Raw genomic sequence first — 19,988 nt, forward strand, 5'->3', positions numbered from 1 at the left:
ATAAAATTTAAAAATTAAAAAGGATAGAGAGGTGGGGAACAAGAACACAGGTAAGGAAAACCCAGTAAAGGCCACAAGTTGAAAATGAGTCAAACTAAGAGAGATGAACATGGGGGCTCATTATACCTTTTTGATTCATTTGAACTTATCTATAATAAGAAATTAAAAAGAAGGGCATCATCATCAATGCCTAGGTCAGTCCATTAAGCAACCAACTCTTGATTTCAACTTAGGTCATGCTCTCGGGGTCTTGAGACTGAACCCTGCGTGGGGCTCTGCACTGGGCATGGAGCCTGCTTAAGATTCTCTCCCTCTTCCTCTGCCCCTCCCCACTAGTGGCACAATAAAAAAGAAATATTCCACAAATTAAGTCACTCTCTCTCACACATGTCCATGTGTTAAAAGCTGATATGTAGTTTTAAAAAATATTTTCCCAAGTATTATAGCAATATTTTGTTACTATCTAACAAAGTATTGTTAATTTAATAATGTTATAATTATGACAAACAAAATTAAAAATAGTTGCTTTAAAATTGCTTAAACACCTTTATGCAGCCAGTTATAACCCAAAAATGCAACGCAAACTTCTAAAGAACTTACTTGGTGTGAAAGCAAATCTGTGCTTGCATAATTCACAGTATTCTTTTCGACTGTGTTTCAGCCACTGAACTAAGCTGCAATCACAAATACATGCATAAGTACAATAATTACAACAAAGAAATTTTAAGGCTTCATTGAAAACCAATGTTCTGTTTTATTAAAATTTTACATATCATAGAGCTTTTACAATTTTCAGTTTCATATTTACACTGCTACCCTGGGTAGCTTAGTCTAAATTCTGGTTGTCACTAACTGGTTGGCTATGTACCCAGAACAAGTTATTTTAACCTTTCTATGCTTGTTTTCTCATCTGCATAATAATAAAAACATTCCACCTCATGGTTCTAAGAATTAAATGAGTTAATAAGATGTATAAAAGCAATGAGCACTACTTGGCACAAACCATTGCATAAATGTAAGCTATTACATTTCATGCCAAGCAGAATAAGAAAATCTTAACACTTCCAATGAACAAAATAAGTTATCATGGTGGAAATGAACAAACAGGTACTCACCTGCACCTAGAAAACAATAATACCAAAATGAAAAGGCATGGTAATAAGGAATATGGGTAATTTCCAAATTTTCAAAACAAAATTAAAAATAACTTATAGAAAAAGTTCATTGAAACAATCCCTCTTCATTATATAAATGACAAAACTGAAGCTCAGACATGAAATTTTCTAAAAGGATGACTCACCATTCTTGATGAATAAACTTAATACTGCCAGTACATACACAAGGATGATAAAGAGGTTTCTCAGGTGTTCCTTCTGACCGACACACTCTACATATGTCTGTAAATGAAAAGGATACACAGAGTTATCTTTGATTATAACTTAAAAAAAAAAAAAAAAACAGAACCCCAAACCACAAATAATATGTTAAAGCAAGAATCCACCAGCAGCAGCAAAGTGTGATTATAATAATAATAAAGTATATTCTAAAACCAAAAAAAGTCCTAATATATAAAAAAGCCAACTGTTCCATTCGATGAGAACTGTGCTCATTAAACTGCCAAGAACTATCCCACTCACAGGCTCCAGAATGCTCCCTCTGCAGGACAACCTATGGAAACCTGGTTGCAACATTTAGACCATATTCTCTGTGATCTCCAAGGCCAAGTGCCCACCCCAATGGACAACCTGAAGGGCGACAAGCAGTGTGTACTAGAGGCAGGGACTTAAGGAAAACTTTTGATCTACTCAATGGAATTCCTTGTTAACAAGGAAAAACTGCAATCCAAGCCCAACATTAATGGATTTAACCAGTCCCCAGTGCCCACTGGGACTAGGGTACACACACACTGAGCAGTGCGGCTCTCGGCCCCCAACATTAAAAAGCACCATGTTGCTCACTCTAGATGGCTGAGCACCATTTACTGAAGTTGAGGGCTGTGGAGTACTCAGGCTAGCTAACTGGTTAGTGCACTAATCCCCCTAGTTATTAATAAGCCAGGCAAATCACTGCCAACACAGAAGGCCGTAATATGCCACTACCCACAGAACAGCTTTTGCTATGCCAGGTCTATCTGCAGGGTAGCCAGAAGGGGTTGTTGTCCAGGTTGAGTCAAATCAAGCACACCCTCCAGGGCTATGTCTTTCAGTTTCACTTTGGAACCATACCCGCCAGCTACCACCACCTGAAGAACTTTGGTTCCCTGGAAGCAACCTGAGGGTCATGAGAACGATGTGGCTGTCGGCATCATTTATGGTCAGAACTACACGGGATACATGGGATTCCAAGCCTCTTCAAACCTCCCACTTTCACCTTCATCCTTGATTAATGAAAACATCTTCCGTCTTGTATCAGTCTAGGACTTCGGACTCTAGCAATGCAGCATGAACAATCCTGCCTAATCAGCTTCTGCAAAGTTCTGACACAACAGAACGACACCAGAATTCCAGGATTCTCAGGACAGTATCCTGGCAGCCCAAGTCTGCTTTGAGCATTCTAATTTTCTCCAAATGTATACCTCAGCCTAAGGAAACTGCACCAAGAGCCAAGAGCTTTTGGGGAAGGGGGTTGGAAGGAAGATACCCTGGTGGATCTGCTGCTGCCCCTGTGGGAGGTCCAACATCAAATAAGCATTTTTAACTGCACCAAATTCAATACCTGTACTGGAGCTGGGATTACCATGGCAGCCAGTACCAGACTTCCCCTGCAGTGGATCCTCCTTAAAGGATTTAAAATGGATTCATTCCAAATAGAGGCTCTCTCTCTCTCTCTTTTTTTTTAAGATTTTATTTATTTATTCATAGAGAGAGAGAGACAGACAGACAGACAGACAGAGGCAGAGGGAGAAGCAGGCACCATACAGAGAGCCTGACGTGGGACTGGATCCGGGGTCTCCAGGATCACGCCCTGGGCTGCAGCGGCGCTAAACCGCTGCGCCACCGGGGCTGCCCCAAATAGAGGCTCTCAAAAGAGTTCAGTGTTATTTTTCATCACTGCTGTCCCACGTCTCAAGTAGGTAATCTACATATTTGCTGCCTTTCTTGGTTGGAGTAGATGATCGACAAGCTCCCTTTACGGTACCAAACCCGGATTCATGGGCACCATGGTTGCCACTGTAGGCACTATGACTTCTACCTAAAATAGCTGACAGGTCCATGGGATATGCAACTGATCTAGGTTATCTAGAATTACCAGAGTTGCTGGTGCCTGTGGACATCAATTAGTTCCACAATTACCACAGTTATCCAGGTAGGAGAAGAAACAGTACTCAAAGCCTTTTGAACATGACCACACCACCCGCAAGTAGCTAGGATGTCCATGGATTAACTTTAGAGACAGGCATGTCCTAGTGAGGGATTAACCAGGGAATGTGGTTAGGTGCAAATGTGGATGAGCCAGTGCAGACACAGAGTGAAGAGGTCCCATGCTGTCCTATCTCCCCAGCCAGCTCTCAGGGGGTTGCAGAATTAGGGCACAGCAGTAAAAGCATGGCAAGGAGTGTCTGCATCAGGACATAGTATAGAAGAAAGCAGCAGAGACACTGCCATGCTCACACACAAATGAGGGTCGCTATGTTGTCCTCCAGAAATAAGGTGACTCTTACACCTTGAAGATTGTAAACTGGTACAGCCACTCTAGAAAACAGTATGGAGGTACATTCCTTGAAAAGTTAAAAATAGAGCTACCCTATGACCCAGCAACTGCACTACTAGGTATTTACCCAAAGGATACAAACCTAGTGATTCAAAGGGGCACCTGCACCCCAATGTTTATAGCAGCAATATCCACAAAAGCCAAACTACGGCAAGAACCCAGGTGTCCATTAACAGATGAATGGATAAAGAAGATGTGCTATGTATATACAATGGAATATTGACTCAACCATCAAAAAGAATGAAATCTTGCCATTTGCAACAACATGGAAGGAACTAGAGAGTATTATGTGAAATGAAATAAGTCAGTCAGAGAAAGACAAACAGAAGATTTCATTCATGTGGAATTTAAGAAACAAAACACAGATGAACATAGAGGAAGGGAAGGGAAGATAAAATAAGATGAAATCAGAGGAGGAGACAGATCATAAAAGACTCTTTTTAAAAATTTATTTATTTATTTATTCATGAGAGACACAGAGAGAGGGGCGACACATAGGCAGGGCAGAAGCAAGCTTCCTGAGGAGAGCCTGATGCAGGACTTGATCCCAGGACCTTGGGATCACAACCTGAGCCAAAGGCAGATGCTCAACCATTGAGTCACCAATGCGTCCCATCATAAGAGACTTAACTACAGGGAACAAGCTGAGGGTTGCTGGAGGGGAAGAGAGTGGGAGGATGCGGAAATTTGGGTGATGAGCATTTAAAAGGAGGGTACATGATGTGATGAGCAACAGGTATTACATGCAACTGATGAATCACCAAATTCTACCTCTGAAAATCAATCAAATCAAATCTTTAGGAGCGCCTAGGTGGCAGAGTCAGTTAAGCATCTGATTCTTGATTTCAGCTCAGGTCATAATCTCAGGGTCATGAGATCAAGCCCCAGATCTGAATGCACACTGAGCATGGAGCCTGCTTAAGACTGTCTCTCTCCCTCTGCCCTTCCTCCCTTGCTTGTGCACACATACTCTAAATAAATAAATAACATCTTTTTAAAAAAAGAATACAATTTTACATAATAAAACTTTTAAAAATAAGCAATGGTCAAACACGTAGTTTACAAATATCACAGTTGAACTTTTATTGCATTGACACTACCAATTCCAATATTATCAATGAAGTTCTTCAGCAAGAGGACTTAGCATGTGACTTATTTAATATGCATGTACACACAAATTTAAAAACTCATGTTAGATTTTATTTCTCTGATCATGTTTTTAAAAATGTGCTAAAACTTTCCCTGGCTATATCTTCATCGAGGGAAGAAAGCAGAAGATTTAAATAATGTCTCAACATTCCTAAAAGCCTCTTTCTGTGCAACCAACAACTCATTTCTAATTTAAAACCATTTAATCTAAATGACTGTAATACAGAATTTGGTCCAAAAAGTATCACAAATCTCTTCTGCAGTACTGATCCTATTGTTTCCCACATCGTGAAGATGTGACTGAGTTTTATTCAAAAGCACCTCAGGTATAAATATTACCCTAAATGGAAAGGTGAAGATTGTTGGTATAAATAAACTAGAATGGTGATAAGCCTTAGCTATAAAATACTTGTAAGGCAAATATTTGGCTGTTCAGCAGGCCCCAATCCCTGCTTAGACTGTGTGTCATGGGCATAGTCATACCTTATTAGGACACTGGAAGCTGGGAAAAGCTGCCAAAATGAAAGGCTGCACCTGCTCTCACTCTATATCTTCAATTAAATGTCCTTAGCTAGTCTGTGTGCAGACTACGAAGGAATTGAAGCTTCTTCCCTGCCAATCCATGTTCCAGTAGAAAAATCTGCAACAAGGCATAGGAATACAGAGCAAAACATTTTTTCTGGAAGGATACATAAACTATTAGCAGTTCCTAATTTTGTATATCAATTTTGGGGGAAAATACACATCTTTTATATGTGATGATGTCTACAGCATATATTTACATAATAATTTGCTAATATCTTACTATTAAAATCAATAGTTTCTTGTATACTTTTGTTCAAAGACATGTATAAGAACATTCATAGCAGCACAGTTTCAATAAAAATACCTCCCAAATGGGGGCACCTTGGTGGCTCAGTCGATTGAGCATCTGAGTCTTGATTTCAGCTCAGGTCTCAATCTCAGGGTTATGGGTTCAGGCCCCATGTTGGGCTCTACCTCCAAAATGGAAACTACCAAACTGTCTATCAACAGTAAAATACATAAATTTTGGTATATTCACACAACTGAATATGATATGGCAATCAGAATAAACCAACTAAAACTACAACCACCTTAAAAAAATAAAAATAAAAATAAAACTACAACCACCATTTGGATTTATTGTATACTAATGTTTAGTGATAAAGAACTCACACACACATACAACTGACACAAAGAATATCTATTCTACATGTAAAAAGTTCAAACACAAGAAACTAACATTTATTATTATAAGTCAGCACAGTAGTTACCTCTAGAGGAAAGAGGCAATCAATACTACAGGAAGACTAAAGAAAATAGCCCAGATGAAATCAACATACTTCTCCCTATACCTCCTGCCAAGTACAGTTAAAAGTCCAGGACATTATAAACACAAGAAGGCTCTAAAAAGTGAAGAAAAGGCAGAGCAGCAAGGGAACTGATGACCCAAGAAATCACATGCACTTGAGTTCTCTGGATTTGTGTTTTGCTTCATGTATCCTGGGGACTGGTGGTGGAGGTGGAGAAGCTGACAACCTGAAAACACCACTGGGAACAATTTCCCTCCAAAAAACCAAAGACCAGGAAAGCAGAAACCTAGCAAGACAGTAAATTTTTTTGACAATAAATGTCTCTGTACCCTAGCCAAATACCACAGGGGAAAAAATGTGGCCCAACACCACCTCTGCCAGCCTAGGCCAAGAGGGGAGCAGACCTAGCTTAGCTAACTGTTTTAGTTACTGAGGCCCAACTAAATTATCAAGTAAATGAGGAAATTAGGATTAAAACATAACCACCAATTACAAAAGAGTATTCCCTTTGACTTGCTTATTTTTCCAATTCTGCTGTATGATCTTCTCTTGAATGTTTTATTTTTTTTCCACAATTTCATGTCAATATTCTATGTATCTTTACTATCTACTCTTCTAACTTTGTTATAGTCTTCCATTTCTACAGTAGACTGCTCCCTCTGGCAACCACATTACACCACTGAAATATAAAGTAACTAGGTAGTACAGTAGCTAATAATGACTAGTGAAGCCAACACTTCCACATTTTACCAAGTTCTCTTTCTTTGTGAATTTTCTAAGTCCTTTATCCAGCTTACTAATTGGGGTCTTAACAATAAGAAAACAGTTCAAAACAAAACAAAACAAAACAAACAAACAAAACAAACACCAGGAAAGGATTTGAACAGATATGTCACCAAAGAAGGTATACAAATGAAAAAATGCTGAGGTCATCAGGACCTTTAAAGTGCAACTTAAAAGCACAATAGAAAAAATAAATAAATAAATAAATAAATAAATAAATAAATAAATAAAAGCACAATAGGATGGTGATGGTTGCACAACTGTCCATATTTAATGTCAGTGAATTGTACATTTAAAAATGGTTAGAATGAAAAAAAATGGTTAGAATGGTAAATTTTGTTATGTATATTCTACCATAAAAGAATTTTAAACCACAGTGTATCACTACATACTGGTTAAAATGACAAAAAGAAAAAAAAAAAAAAAAAAAAACACTCTTACCATATGATCCAGCAATCATATCCTTAGGTATTTAACTAAGTAAAATGAAAACTTATGCTTGTACAAAAACCCATATAAATTTGTATAATAGCTTCATTCATAATTTCCCCAAAATGGAAACAACTAATCAAAGCATTCCACAACTGGAAAAAAAAACTGTGGTATGTTCAGTATTCTTTTCTACAACAGACTACTAAGCAATAAAAAGGAATGAAATACTGATTGATACAATGTGAAAAAATCTCAAATGCATTATGCCTTAAGCAAAAGAAGCCAGACTGAAAAAGCTACATATTAGATTATTCCATTTATGACATTCTAGAAAAGGTAAAAATACAAAGGAATGTATCAGTGGTTGCCAGGGTCTGGGGGTGGGAACAGGGATATTTGAGAGGTGGCTGATCTAGTCCATCCCTTGAATGCCCTAGGTACACGACTGTATGTATCCATTTGTCAAAAACTCAGGGACAATACCATGGAAAAATAGACAAAGAAGATATGGCATATATGTATATACAAAAGCACTGCATTTTACTTGTTTTATTTATACATATATAATATACATCATACCCAATGGAATATTAAGCCACAAAAAAAATGAAATCTTGCCATTTGCAACAGCATAGATGAATCTAAAGGGTATAATGCTAAGTGAAGTAAGTCAGAGAAAGACAAATATCATATGATCTCACTCATATGTGGAACTTAAGAAACAAAACAAAGGGGAAAAAAAAGAGATAGAGAAACCAAAAAACAGACTCGTAACTACAACAGAAGAAACAGATGGTTACCAGAAGGGAGATTGGTGGGGGAATGGGTGAAATAGGTAAAGGAGATTAAGAGTACACTTATGCTGATGAGCACTGAGTAATATATGGAACTGCTGAATTATATTGTACACCTGAAATTAATGTAATATTGTATGTTAACTACACTGAAATTAAATTTAAAAATTAAGCTATCCTAGGGCAGGGCAGCCCCGGTGGCGCAGCGGTTTGGCGCCGCCTGCAGCCTGGGGTGTGATCCTGGAGACCAGGGATCGAGTCCCACATCGGGCTCCCTGCATGGCGCCTGCTTCTCCCTCTGTCTGTGTCTCTGCCCCTCTCTCTGTGTCTATGAATAAATAAATAAAATCTTTAAAAAAAAAAAATCCCAGACAAAAACAAAACCCTCATGGACATTTTTTTTTTTAAGATTTTATTTATTTATTCTTTAGAGAACACAGAGAGAGAGAGAGTGAGGTGCAGAGACACAGGCAGAGGGAAAAGCAGGCTCCATGCAGGGAGCCTGACATGGGACTGGATCCCGGGTGTCTAGGATCCCACCCTGGGCTAAAAGAGGCGCTAAACCGCCGAGCTATCCGGGCTGCCCCCTCATGGACATTAAGGTAAATTTTACTGTATTTATGTTACACTTTAGGAAGACTTCCTAATGTATTATCTAAATAGACATATGAGAAGAACAAATGAAAAAGGATAATGACATGGAAATAAATTATTGTTTCCTTCACTAATCAAGTTGTGTATTGAAATGTATCCCAAAAAAAAAAAAAAATGAAATGTATCCCAACAAGCAAATTAATTTCATCCAGCCAGATAACAATTATTATGGTAAGGGATTGTGGAGGACATCAGCATTGGACATCAAATATTTCTGGCATTCCATTTTCTGGATAAAGAGTAGGCTGCACTTCCCTGCCACCTCTGAAATTAGACATGGACACATGACTTATTTCAATCAATGAAATATGAGCTACAGTGATGTATATCACTTCTGGGTAGAAAACTATGGGAGCTTATGGACATAATACATTACACTGCGTTTTCCTGCCTCAATGATCGTGGAAGCACACCCTAAGAATCTCCACCAATCTAGGTCTCCAAGTGACCACAATCAGCAGGGGCATCTCCTCCCAGCCTGTATTAGACATAATATCCAGTGAGAAAGGACTTTTTGTTGCTTTAAGCTGCTGAGGTTTGGAGGTAGTTTGTGACTAAGACACAAATTAGCCCATCCTGTTTCATAAAGGGTCTTAGCAGCTTTGGGGGCAAGGACAGCGGAGCAGGGGGTAAAGGTGGGACCTAAAACAAGCACAACTACCACCAACACAGAAAAGTCAAAGAAAGAATAAACCTATTTTGCATACGAAGATCAATCCCATCGCCCAAAACCTCAACAGGGTAATACAACCAAGGTTATAAAAGAGGAATGTCTACAAAAGGCAGAGCCTGAGGCCCTTTACTAAAACTGAAATAATAAAGTTCTGAGGTAGAATAAGGCTCCCACCAGATTTACATGCAGTAAAATCACAAATCCTGCTCAGGCCAAAATAAAAGCATTGCAGTTCACTTGACATGAATGTAAATCAATTTACAAACAGTAAAGCAAAACTCTTCCCAGTAAAGCAAAACTCTTCCCACTTTTCGGCTTTCCCCCTACATCTCCCCAGGTTCTTCCTGCTTTTCTGTTTAATCCTGTAGGAACTTCTGTTGCTTATCTGAATACCTAGTATCTTCACAAAGCATATCTTTTAGAAGTTCCTAGCACCGTGCCTAACTCAATAAATATAAAGGTGGCTTTTTTGTTTAATGAAAAACTTCAAATCCTTAATGGCTTAGTATGGAGATGGCCCAGGAAATGAGAGGGAGGGAGAAAAGACCAATCAGTAAGAGTAGGCTATCAAGTTGGAACCAGCTGTTCAAAGTCAAACCCATGTTGGTTTGGCTATCCCATTCGTCTTTCTAGCCAACAATTCAGCTCACCAAATATATCCTAAGTGCCTACTACAAAAAAAAAAAAAAAGGAAAAAGAAAAATAAAGAAAAAGAAAAGAAAACCCTAAAAGCTTTGGGTATATGTCACAATTTTTAGGCCATTATCTACCTTGAAAGTATTTCCACATAAGATTTCAAAATGTCTGCACAATCCTTCTGATAATTATCCTTCTAGTGATAATTCAATAAATAAAGGATTGTTAAAGTATTAGACTTTATTTTTCAGGCCAATTTTACATTTACAGAAAATTTAAGACAGTGCAATGTGTTCACATATACACAGCACCCAGTATCCCCTATGACTAACATCTACATTAGCATGGTACTTTTGTTAAATTTACAAAGCCAATATTTACACATCATTAACTAAAATCCAGTTTATTCAGATTTCCTTAGTTTTCACCTAATGCCCAAAGTTTCTAGTGCTTCTTTGTTTTTACATTACAAGAAAAAAAAAGTAAAAATTTGTGGAAAATACTTCCTTTCCAACTGTGAAATTTTACCTATAAAAAAATGCATGTGTTATAGGCCTTGCAAAATAAAGTTCCAAGTCTACATGTATCCCAAGGTTTAGTTATTTTCTTCACTCTTCAGATTACTGGTAATTACAAACTTCACCTGTACTACTGCTCCTGGAAGTCTGAAAACTACATTTTTTGGCCTCTTTGCTGACTAGGTTCAAGTTGCACTGAATCAAAGAGAAGCACTTCAAGGGAAAAGGTAAAGCCATTTTCTACTTCTGGCTCTGAAAACAGCTGTGGCAGCTAATTGCAGGTGCTGTGAACAACTGCAGTAGATATAGAAATCCTGGTGGTGATTCTTTTTTTTTCTTTCAAGTTTTATTTACTTAAATAATCTGTAGGGCTTGAACTCACAACCTGGAGATGAAGAGTCACATGCTCTTCCACCTGAGGCAGCCAGGTGCCCCCTGGTAATGATTCCACCAGCAGCAGTGGACATCTATGAGTTCAGCAGCACTGGAAGTGGCTCCAACAACTATAGGAGGAGTGTGCCAGGTATCAACCACTTTCCCCTCAGTTCCAAATTCGTCCTTCAGTACCTGTTCAGTGGTAAGAGACTGAACTCAAAAGCAGTTTTTAAAACAAATTTTCAGTAGAGGGTGCTGGAGGGACTACACAGGAGGAGGTGGTTTTCTGACTCCTGCTGCACTGTCAGTATGTTTATTTATTATAATGACCGCCTTTTACAACCCTACTGACAAGAACCCAATACACTCCAGGCCTTGTACCCAACAGCAGTATCCAATTCCCCTGCAAGCCCATCCATCAGCTCTGGCTCTCATGCACTCCACACTCCTTCACTTATGTCTAACCATAGCTGTAAGGAGTGGCCCTACCTCTTCCCAATCTGTCTCCATGTGGATACTCTCCCTCCTGTGCTGGGTACCCTTTACAGTATTTTTTACATCTTTATAAGGACCCTCTTACTATAGCTTAGTAATTCTTTCACCTTCCTCTGGTTAGCTATGTGTTTTCTGTCTCTTCACCAGACCAGGACTACAAAAAATATATATAATATTTAAAGAATAAAAAACAAAAAACAAAAAAAAATTTAAAGAACAACATATCAGAAGTTTTTAGAACTGGAAAATACAGAGAATATGGGCTCATTCCTGGACTTGATCTCAACAGCAACAGCTGCCTCAAGAAAAGGTCCTTTGTAAAATTCTTTGGAGTTACCAGCCAAACTAGCTGTTTTTCCTCCCATGAAACATGAGGTTTTTGAAACATCATTTTTACCATGGCTAAAAAAACTGAAAAAACAAAAGTTATATTCAGACATATCTGGGTATTCAGCAGATATTTTATCACAAAAGCATGAAGTGAGCCTAGGAGCCAAGGAAAACAACTAATGATATTTGCTGCCCGTGATAAAAACCAAATTTTCAAGGAAAAATTAGGATTTTAGAAATTTTGTATCCACAATGAGCATGACAGCTTCCCCACTACCTAAAAGATTTTTCAAAATGAGACAGGTAGTGATGTTAATGAATGTAAGCTTTGATAATACCCATGAAACGTGTCAACATTTGGAAGATCTGCATAACTCAGGGATTATCTACCAAAAGACCAATATATGATGTTACAAAACCATGCAAAAATAACAACAACAAAAAAACCAATGGGTTTTTAAAAAGAGCTTTTGAGGGGCATGCCTGATTAGTTGCTTAAGCAACTGCCTTCAGCTCAGATCATGATCCCAAAGTCCTGAGATGAAGCCCCATATGGGGCTTCCTGCTCAGCATGGAGTCTCCTTCTCCCTCTCACTCTCCTCTGTGCATACACTCTCTCTCAAAAATCTTAAAAAAAAAAAAAAAAAACTTTATTGGGGAATAACTGATATACAATAAAATGCATTTAAAGGGTTATAAGGGGGGATCCCTGGGTGGCGCAGCGGTTTGGCGCCTGCCTTTGGCCCAGGGCACGATCCTGGAGACCCAGGATTGAAGCCCACGTCGGGCTCCCGGTGCATGGAGCCTGCTTCTCCCTCTGCCTGTGTCTCTGTCTCTCTCTCTCTCTGTATGTCTATCATAAATTTAAAAAATTTTTTTAAATAAAAAATAAAAAAAATAAAGGATTATCAGGGGTGCCTGGGTGGCTCAGTGGTTTGGTGCCTGCCTTTGGCCCAGAGCATGATCCTGGAGTCCAGGGATTGAGTCCCATCAAGTTCCCTGCATGGCATGGAGCCTGCTTCTGTCTCTGCCTCTCTCTGGGTCTCTCATGAATAAATAAATAAAATTTAAAGAAAAAAAAAAAATAGGGGATCCCTGGGTGGCGCAGCGGTTTGGCGCCTGCCTTTGGCCCAGGGCGCGATCCCGGAGACCCGGGATCGAATCCCACGTCGGGCTCCCGGTGCATGGAGCCTGCTTCTCCCTCTGCCTGTGTCTCTGCCTCTCTCTCTCTGTGACTATCATAAATAAATAAAAATTAAAAAATAATAATAATAAAATAAAGAAAAAAATAAAAATAGAAAAATAAAGGGTAAAAAAAAAAAAGAAAAAAAAGAAAAAGAAAAGGTTATCACTTGGGATGCTGGGTGGCTCAGCAGTTAAGCATCTGCCTTCGGCTCAAGGTGTGATCCCAGGGTCCGGGATTGAGTCTCCCTAAAGGGAGCCTGCTTCTCCCTCTGCCCATGTCTGTATCCTTCTCTCTCTGTGTGTCTCATGAATAAATAGAAAAAGAAAGAAACAAACAAGGAAAAAGAATCACTTGATATGCTTGTCAATGATAAAACTGTCACCACAGTTGAGATAATGAACATAGCCACCACCACCAAAATTAACTCAAGTCCCTTGATAATCTCTCCATCCCACTCTTCCCTCAGCCCCATTCCTAGGCAACCATCAATCTGCATTCTAGTACTATGGGTTAATTTGTGTTTTCTAGAGTTCTATGTAAGTGGCACATACTCTGGCTTCTTTCACTCATAATTATTTTGAGATTCATCTATGTTGTTGCATGTATCAATTGTTCGTTTTTTTTTTGTTTGTTTTTTTTGTCGTTGTCCATTTCTTTTCATCACAGACTAATATTCCATTGTATAGAATTTCTCTATCCATTAATCTGATGATGGGCATTTGGGTTGCTTCAAGTTACAGGATTTTTCAAATAAAACTGCTATATACATTCACATGCATGAGTTTGTATGCATTCATTTCTCTTAGTAAGTTCCTACCATTACTATGGGTGGGTTATACATTAACTGCATCTTTAACTTTTTTAGAAACTGCTACACTGATTTCCAAAGTGGTTGTTGTACCACTTTACATCCCAGTAGTATATGAAAGTTCCTGTTGTTCCACATTCTAACATTTGGTACTCATACTTTATCATTTCATTTATTCTAATACTTCTGTAGTGATATCTCATTGTAGCTTTATTTTGTTAACAGCCTTACTGAAATATACATACTATAAAGCTCAGCAACTAAAGTATACAATTCACTAAATGGCTTTTAATGTATTTAGAGAGTGATGTAACCAGTACCACAATCTAATTTGTTAACATCTTCATCATTACAAAAAGGAACCTTGTAACTATTAACAGTCATTCCCCATCTTTTCTCTCTCTCTCTCTTTTTAAGATTTTGTTTATTCATGAGAGACAGAGAGAGAGAGAGAAAGGCAGAGACACAGGCAGAGGGAGAAGCAGGCTCCATGCAGGGAGCCTGACGTGGGACTCGATCCCAGGTCTCCAGGATCAGGCCCTGGGCTAAAGGCGGTGCTAAACCGCTGAGCCACCCAGGCTGCCCCCCATCTTTTCTCTTTATATAGATTTGTCTATTTGAGAACATATCAATCACACTATTTGGATCACTTAGAATGTGGAGTTTCATGACCAGTTTCTTTCACTTAGCACAAAATTTATGAGGTTCAACCAAGCTATTATACCAGTATTTCATTCCTTTGTATTGCCAAATAATATTCCACTTTATAGATATACTACATTTTGCTTATCCATTCATCATCAATAGGCAACGGGGTGTGAACATATATTCTGAATTCTCCTGTGTATATACCTAGGAATGGAAATGCTGGGTCATATGGCAACTCTGTAACTTTTTGAGGTTAGCCACACTATATTTTACATTTTCCCCAGCAATGAATGAAGGTTCCAATTTTCCATATCCCTGCCAACACTGATTATCTGTCCCTTTTGATTACAGTCATCCTAGTGGGTGTGAATTATTTCACTGTGGTTTTGATTTGCATGTATGTAATGACCAGTGATGCTCAGCATCTTTTCATATGCTTATTAGCCAGTGCATATATTCTCTGGTGAAGTGTACAAATCTCTTAAACTGGGTCATTCGTTTTCTTACTGAGTTTTGAGAGTTTTTTTAATGTCCTCCAATGAGTCCTTTATCTGATATACATTTTGCAAACATTTTCTGTGGGCTGTCCTCATTCTCTTAACAGTGTCTTTCAAAGAGCACAAGTTGTGAATTTTGTTGTTTTTTTTTTGTTTTTTAAGTTGTGAATTTTGATGCCATCTAATTTATCAACTACTTATTTCAGATCATACTTTTAGTGTTGAAATCTTAGCCTAACCCAACATCACGAAGGTTTTCTCCTAGAGTTTCTTCTAAAAGTTTCACAGGTTTTTCATTTACATTTAACATCCCTTTTAATTTTGGTATATGGTGCAAGGTATGGCTCAATTTTTTTTTTTTTTTTTTTTTGCCTATGGCTAGTCAATTATTCCAGCACCATTTGTTGAAACTATACTTTCTCCACCAAACTGCTTTTGTATTTTAAGTCAAAAATCAATTGTCCGTTTATGAATGGATTTTAAGTTGATTTAATTTTTAAAAAGAGATTTATATGCTTTCAAATGTTATACTGCTTAAAAAAACTACCACTTGAATTTTGGCATAGTACCAAAGGACATCAAAAATTACCTGAAAATACATCTCCCTTTTCGAATTATCTGTGTGAAGCCCAATCTCCTTCACACACTTTAACTAAAACATAGGTAAAAGTAATTGCAGGGGCAGAGATGTGAATCCAATTGTCTTCTAATAATCCAGACATAAAGAGAAGTTTGCAAAAAATGGAAACAATGCTACTCACTAAAGTTTTTTTGTCTTGGAAAATGCACTTATCATAAAGTTACCTTTGTTAACATGTATTGTATTTAAAGTTTTCATTTCTAATATAGTAAAAAGATATCAAAAACAAAAGTCCTCAGTATTTAAAAGTATAAAGGAATTCTAAGAGCAATGGTTTCAAACTGTTCCTTAATAAAAATTAATAAAATTAATTTAAAAAATAAAAATAAATAAAAAACAAAGAAAGAACTGAAATGGCTAATAAAGAGGGAAATGAAATTCACGCAGAAAACAGTTGGCAAAGGGCCTAAGAACATAGCAGGTATTCCATATTTGATAAACAAATGAAAAAAAAAAAGGAATCTCCTAATGTGATTATATGTAAACTATACCTTATTAACCTATCATTAAAAAATACACAAGTTGGGGGTAGGAAGAGAGAAAAAGTAAAAAGAATATCATAATGAAGTTCAGTTCTAAAAAACGTGTACAGAAAATATTTCAATGTCTTCCAAGCCTTCAAGAACTCGCCATGTCTGTTATGGACTGAACTATCTTGTTTCTGCCAGCTGCACCAAATTCAGGTTTTACTTATTTGAGGGACCCAGAGAGAAAGTATGCAAGCATTGGGGGGGAGGAGGGGAGAAGCAGAGGGAACGGTTGAAGCAGAGTCCCCGCTGAGCAGAGAGTCCAACATCACAGGGGCTCAATCCCAGGACCCCCTGGGATCACGACCTGAGCTGAAGGCAGACCCTTAACCAACTGAGCCACCCAGGAGCCCCACCAAGATTCATATATTGAAGTTCTAACCCCTAGAACCTCAGAATGACTGTGTTAGTAGACAACAGGGTCTTTAAGGAGGTAATTAAGTTAAAAATAAGGTCATTAGGGTGGGCCCTAATTCAACATGACTCGTGCCTCCGTAAGAAGAGATTAGGACACAGACGTGCAAAGGAAAACACCACATGAAGACACAGGAAGACAAAAATCTGCAAACCAAGGACAGAAGCTTCAGAAGCAACCAGCCCTGCAGACACCTTCTGGTCTCTGAGAAGTGTAAGAAAATAACTTTTTACCACTGAAGCCCCCCAATCTGTGGTACTTTGTTATGGCACCCATTACAAATACAAAATCCAAAACTGAATTTCTCTCTCCCCATTCAGAACTAATGAAACTGCACTAGAAATCATTTTCAAATCCTCCTCCCTGTATCAGTTCATCAATCACTATATTCTATAAATTCTGCCTGAATTTGTTGTTTCTTTCTCCACTACCTGAACTTAAACTCTGTGCCTTGCCCACTGAAATAGCATTCTAAAATATAGTGTGAATTAGTAAGTTTTTCCTTGGGGGTCTTACTTCCTGTTCTCCTTTTAAGAACTCTTTCCATTTTACCTGTATTATACTAAAAATAAGCCATCTTCATGTCCTTCCAGGAGAGAAGTAAAGCCCAACTAAAATAAGCCTGGTCTGGAAAAGGATACCCAGGTAACCCAACATTAATCACTCACAGCATTCCAGCCTGGAAGGTATTCAACAATGGCGAAGACAATTTTGGGGATGTCCACCCTGACCCAGAGTGAACAGAGCCCTGACTTTTCTTTTTATTCAGATGTAACTTACATATAATATTAGTTTCAAGTGTATGACATAGATTCAATATATGTATATGTTGTGAAATGATCACCACAGTGAGTCTAGTTAAATCCATCACCACACATAATTTTCTTGTGATAAGGATTTTTAAGACCTACTCTCTTAGCAACTTTCAAATATATAATATAGCATTAACTATAGTCACCATGCTGTATACTATATCTCCAGGCCTTATAACTGTTAGTTTGTGCCTTTTGATAATGATTTCTATTCTTCCATTATCTTCCCCACCACCACCCAGTTAACTGGGTGGTGGGTAGGCACCTGACCCAACATGGGCTAATCAGATTCTAGCTTCCAGAAATTTGGATTTAAGATTAAGTTGATCAGGAAAGACAGATATCCAGGGACATAGCCAGTGACAGAATGGCAAGACAATTTATGCCTCACCTCTGTTCAAAACGCTATCTCACAAAAGTAAAAGTAAAGACAAGTCTTACATACTTCTATTACTCCCCACTGGCCCCATGATCTCTCTAACCTCATACTGTACTTACTACTCTTGCCCAACTCATTCACTCCATTGCAGCTACACTGGTCTCCTGGTTATTACTTAAACATTCCTAGCATACTCCCATCTTAGAGATTTCACACTGGCTATTCTTTCTTTGCCTAAAATGCTCTGTCCACAGAGTATTCACATGTCTATCTCCCTCTCCTACTTTGCTCCTTCTCAGTGAGGCCTTCCTTCACTGCCATATTTAAAATTGCAACACCCTCCCTCCTATCCTGGCGCTCCTTATTCCCTATAGATTTACTCTTCTCCACAGCATTTATAACCATCCAGTTATGCCATACAATTTGTTTTCAGTCTTCCCTTCCTCTCCTACCAAGCTAAAAGCAAGAATGTAAACTTTATGAAATAAGGGATTTTGACTATTTTGTTCCCTGCCTAGCCCGAAGTGCATAAAATAGTGCCTGGCTTGTAACAGGTGTTCAATAAACATTTGTCAAATAAGTTCATATCTGCTTGGTGGTGATGAGCATGCCAAGACAGTAAAAGTTGATCCATGGTGAGATGAAGCAGACATGCCTGGAAGCAGAGATGAAAGACCATGTGGTTCTAGAAAGATGGTAACTAGCTGTCTGGTTCTGACAACTTCCCATTCTTTTAACTCATTTCTTCCAAAACCATCACCTCAGGTTTTGCCATAGTAAATAGAGAACATAATCAAATGTAATACATTTCAACACCATATCTTCCCAATATGTCTCATAAAGCATAAAGAATAACTTCTTTGGCACTCCATAAAAAAATTACTGAGATGTTGTATTACATCTTGCGAGGGTAAAGAGTAATTTAGGAAAAAAAGTCAGGTCTGTATCCCTGGACTGAAATTAGAACACTCTACTACTATGGCAAAATGTCTTTAATATCTTCATGAGGGTTTCATACATCAATACTTGCTTGCATCATTCCAACAGTGTGGTGTGTTTCCGTTTAGAAAATGTATATCCTTAAACAAAAGACAGATTTTTTTTCCCCTGAAACTGAAAAATCTCAGTGCATTGCAGATCAGACTCCTAAACCATAAAATGAGGAAGCTGCAGATCCTCTGAAGTTTAAAGATTTAATGACAGCAGTTTAATAACCTATCTACACTCACAGAAACTACATACAAATAATACAAATGAGTCATTTATCTTGTTTTATGAGAATGGATTATAAGCCTGTTGATTTTACAAAAACAAAATTTAATACATCGAACACTTTTTAGAGATCTTTAAAATCTAGCAAACAGGGCAGCCCAGGTGGCTCAGTGGTTTAGCACCGCCTTCAGCCCAGGGCTTGATCCTGAAGACCCGGGATGGAGTCCCACATCGGGCTCCCTGCATGGAGTCGGTTTCTCCCTCTGCCTGTGTCTCTGCCTCTCTGCCTCTCTCTCTGGGTGTGTGTGTCTCTCATGAATAAATAAATAAAAATTAAAAAATGATTAAAAAAATCTAGCAAACATTAATATGAAGGGCCAAAATTCATCTGGCAAATAACAGAATTCAATACTATTTACTACCAATACAAAACATTTTGAGCATTACAACACCATATATGGAACCCTAGAAAAAAGCAAGATGTTATTTTACCCCTTGTATGCTGGGCATTTTAGTAACATTCTCATACTGACATATTAAAAAAACAAAAAACTAAACAACACCATTTTTTAACAATAAGTGACAGAATTTTTTAAATTTCATTTTCTTTACATATTTTTGTAATTTTCTCTCGTTCTTGAGTCTTCTACAAAGAAAACCTGTTTCTTTTGTAATCAGATAAAAAAACCAACTGCATTTTTTCATTTTAAGAAATAATCTGTAATAACTAACTTAGCAAATAGAGCAGTTGTTTCCAAGCTTTAATTCACGTTATCATGAAATCCTCTGCAATCCTCCCTCTCCTTTCAATGTTTTTTTCTTTTTTTTCTTTTTTTTCTTTCAATGTTTTTTCAATTTAAGTTTAACTTTAGTTTTGAAAATTTCAGAAGTCTTCTAATTTGGAACTTAGCAAAAGTGGGCATGAGAAGTATTAAAATTCACTTTCATTTCATGATTAATAGTTCATAAAACAAATGCCA

General features: G+C 37.9%; 1 protein-coding gene across 6 annotated transcripts in view; it reads right to left on the minus strand.

The window, feature by feature from the left end:
* Window positions 1-19,988, minus strand: part of MARCHF6 (membrane associated ring-CH-type finger 6) — an 82,679-nt gene that overhangs the window by 60,364 nt on the left and 2,327 nt on the right. For 2 of the 6 annotated variants that reach the window (XM_025451460.3, XM_025451459.3), the window contains exons 1-3: window positions 2,243-2,297; window positions 1,301-1,397; window positions 601-674 (exon numbers count right to left, since the gene is read on the minus strand). In XM_025451460.3, coding sequence (XP_025307245.1) covers window positions 601-674; window positions 1,301-1,397; window positions 2,243-2,282 — 211 coding nt within the window. In that variant the 5' untranslated portion in view covers window positions 2,283-2,297. Of the gene's footprint in view, window positions 1-600; window positions 675-1,300; window positions 1,398-2,242; window positions 2,298-2,370; window positions 2,494-5,343; window positions 5,493-19,988 lie in introns of those variants that run through there. The other 4 variants (XM_035710409.2, XM_025451462.3, XM_049105832.1 and 1 more) reach the window with 3 other exon arrangements.

The sequence above is a fragment of the Canis lupus genome, chromosome 34 (genome assembly GCF_003254725.2).
Source record: "Canis lupus dingo isolate Sandy chromosome 34, ASM325472v2, whole genome shotgun sequence".
Classification (NCBI taxonomy): Eukaryota; Metazoa; Chordata; class Mammalia; order Carnivora; family Canidae; genus Canis; species Canis lupus.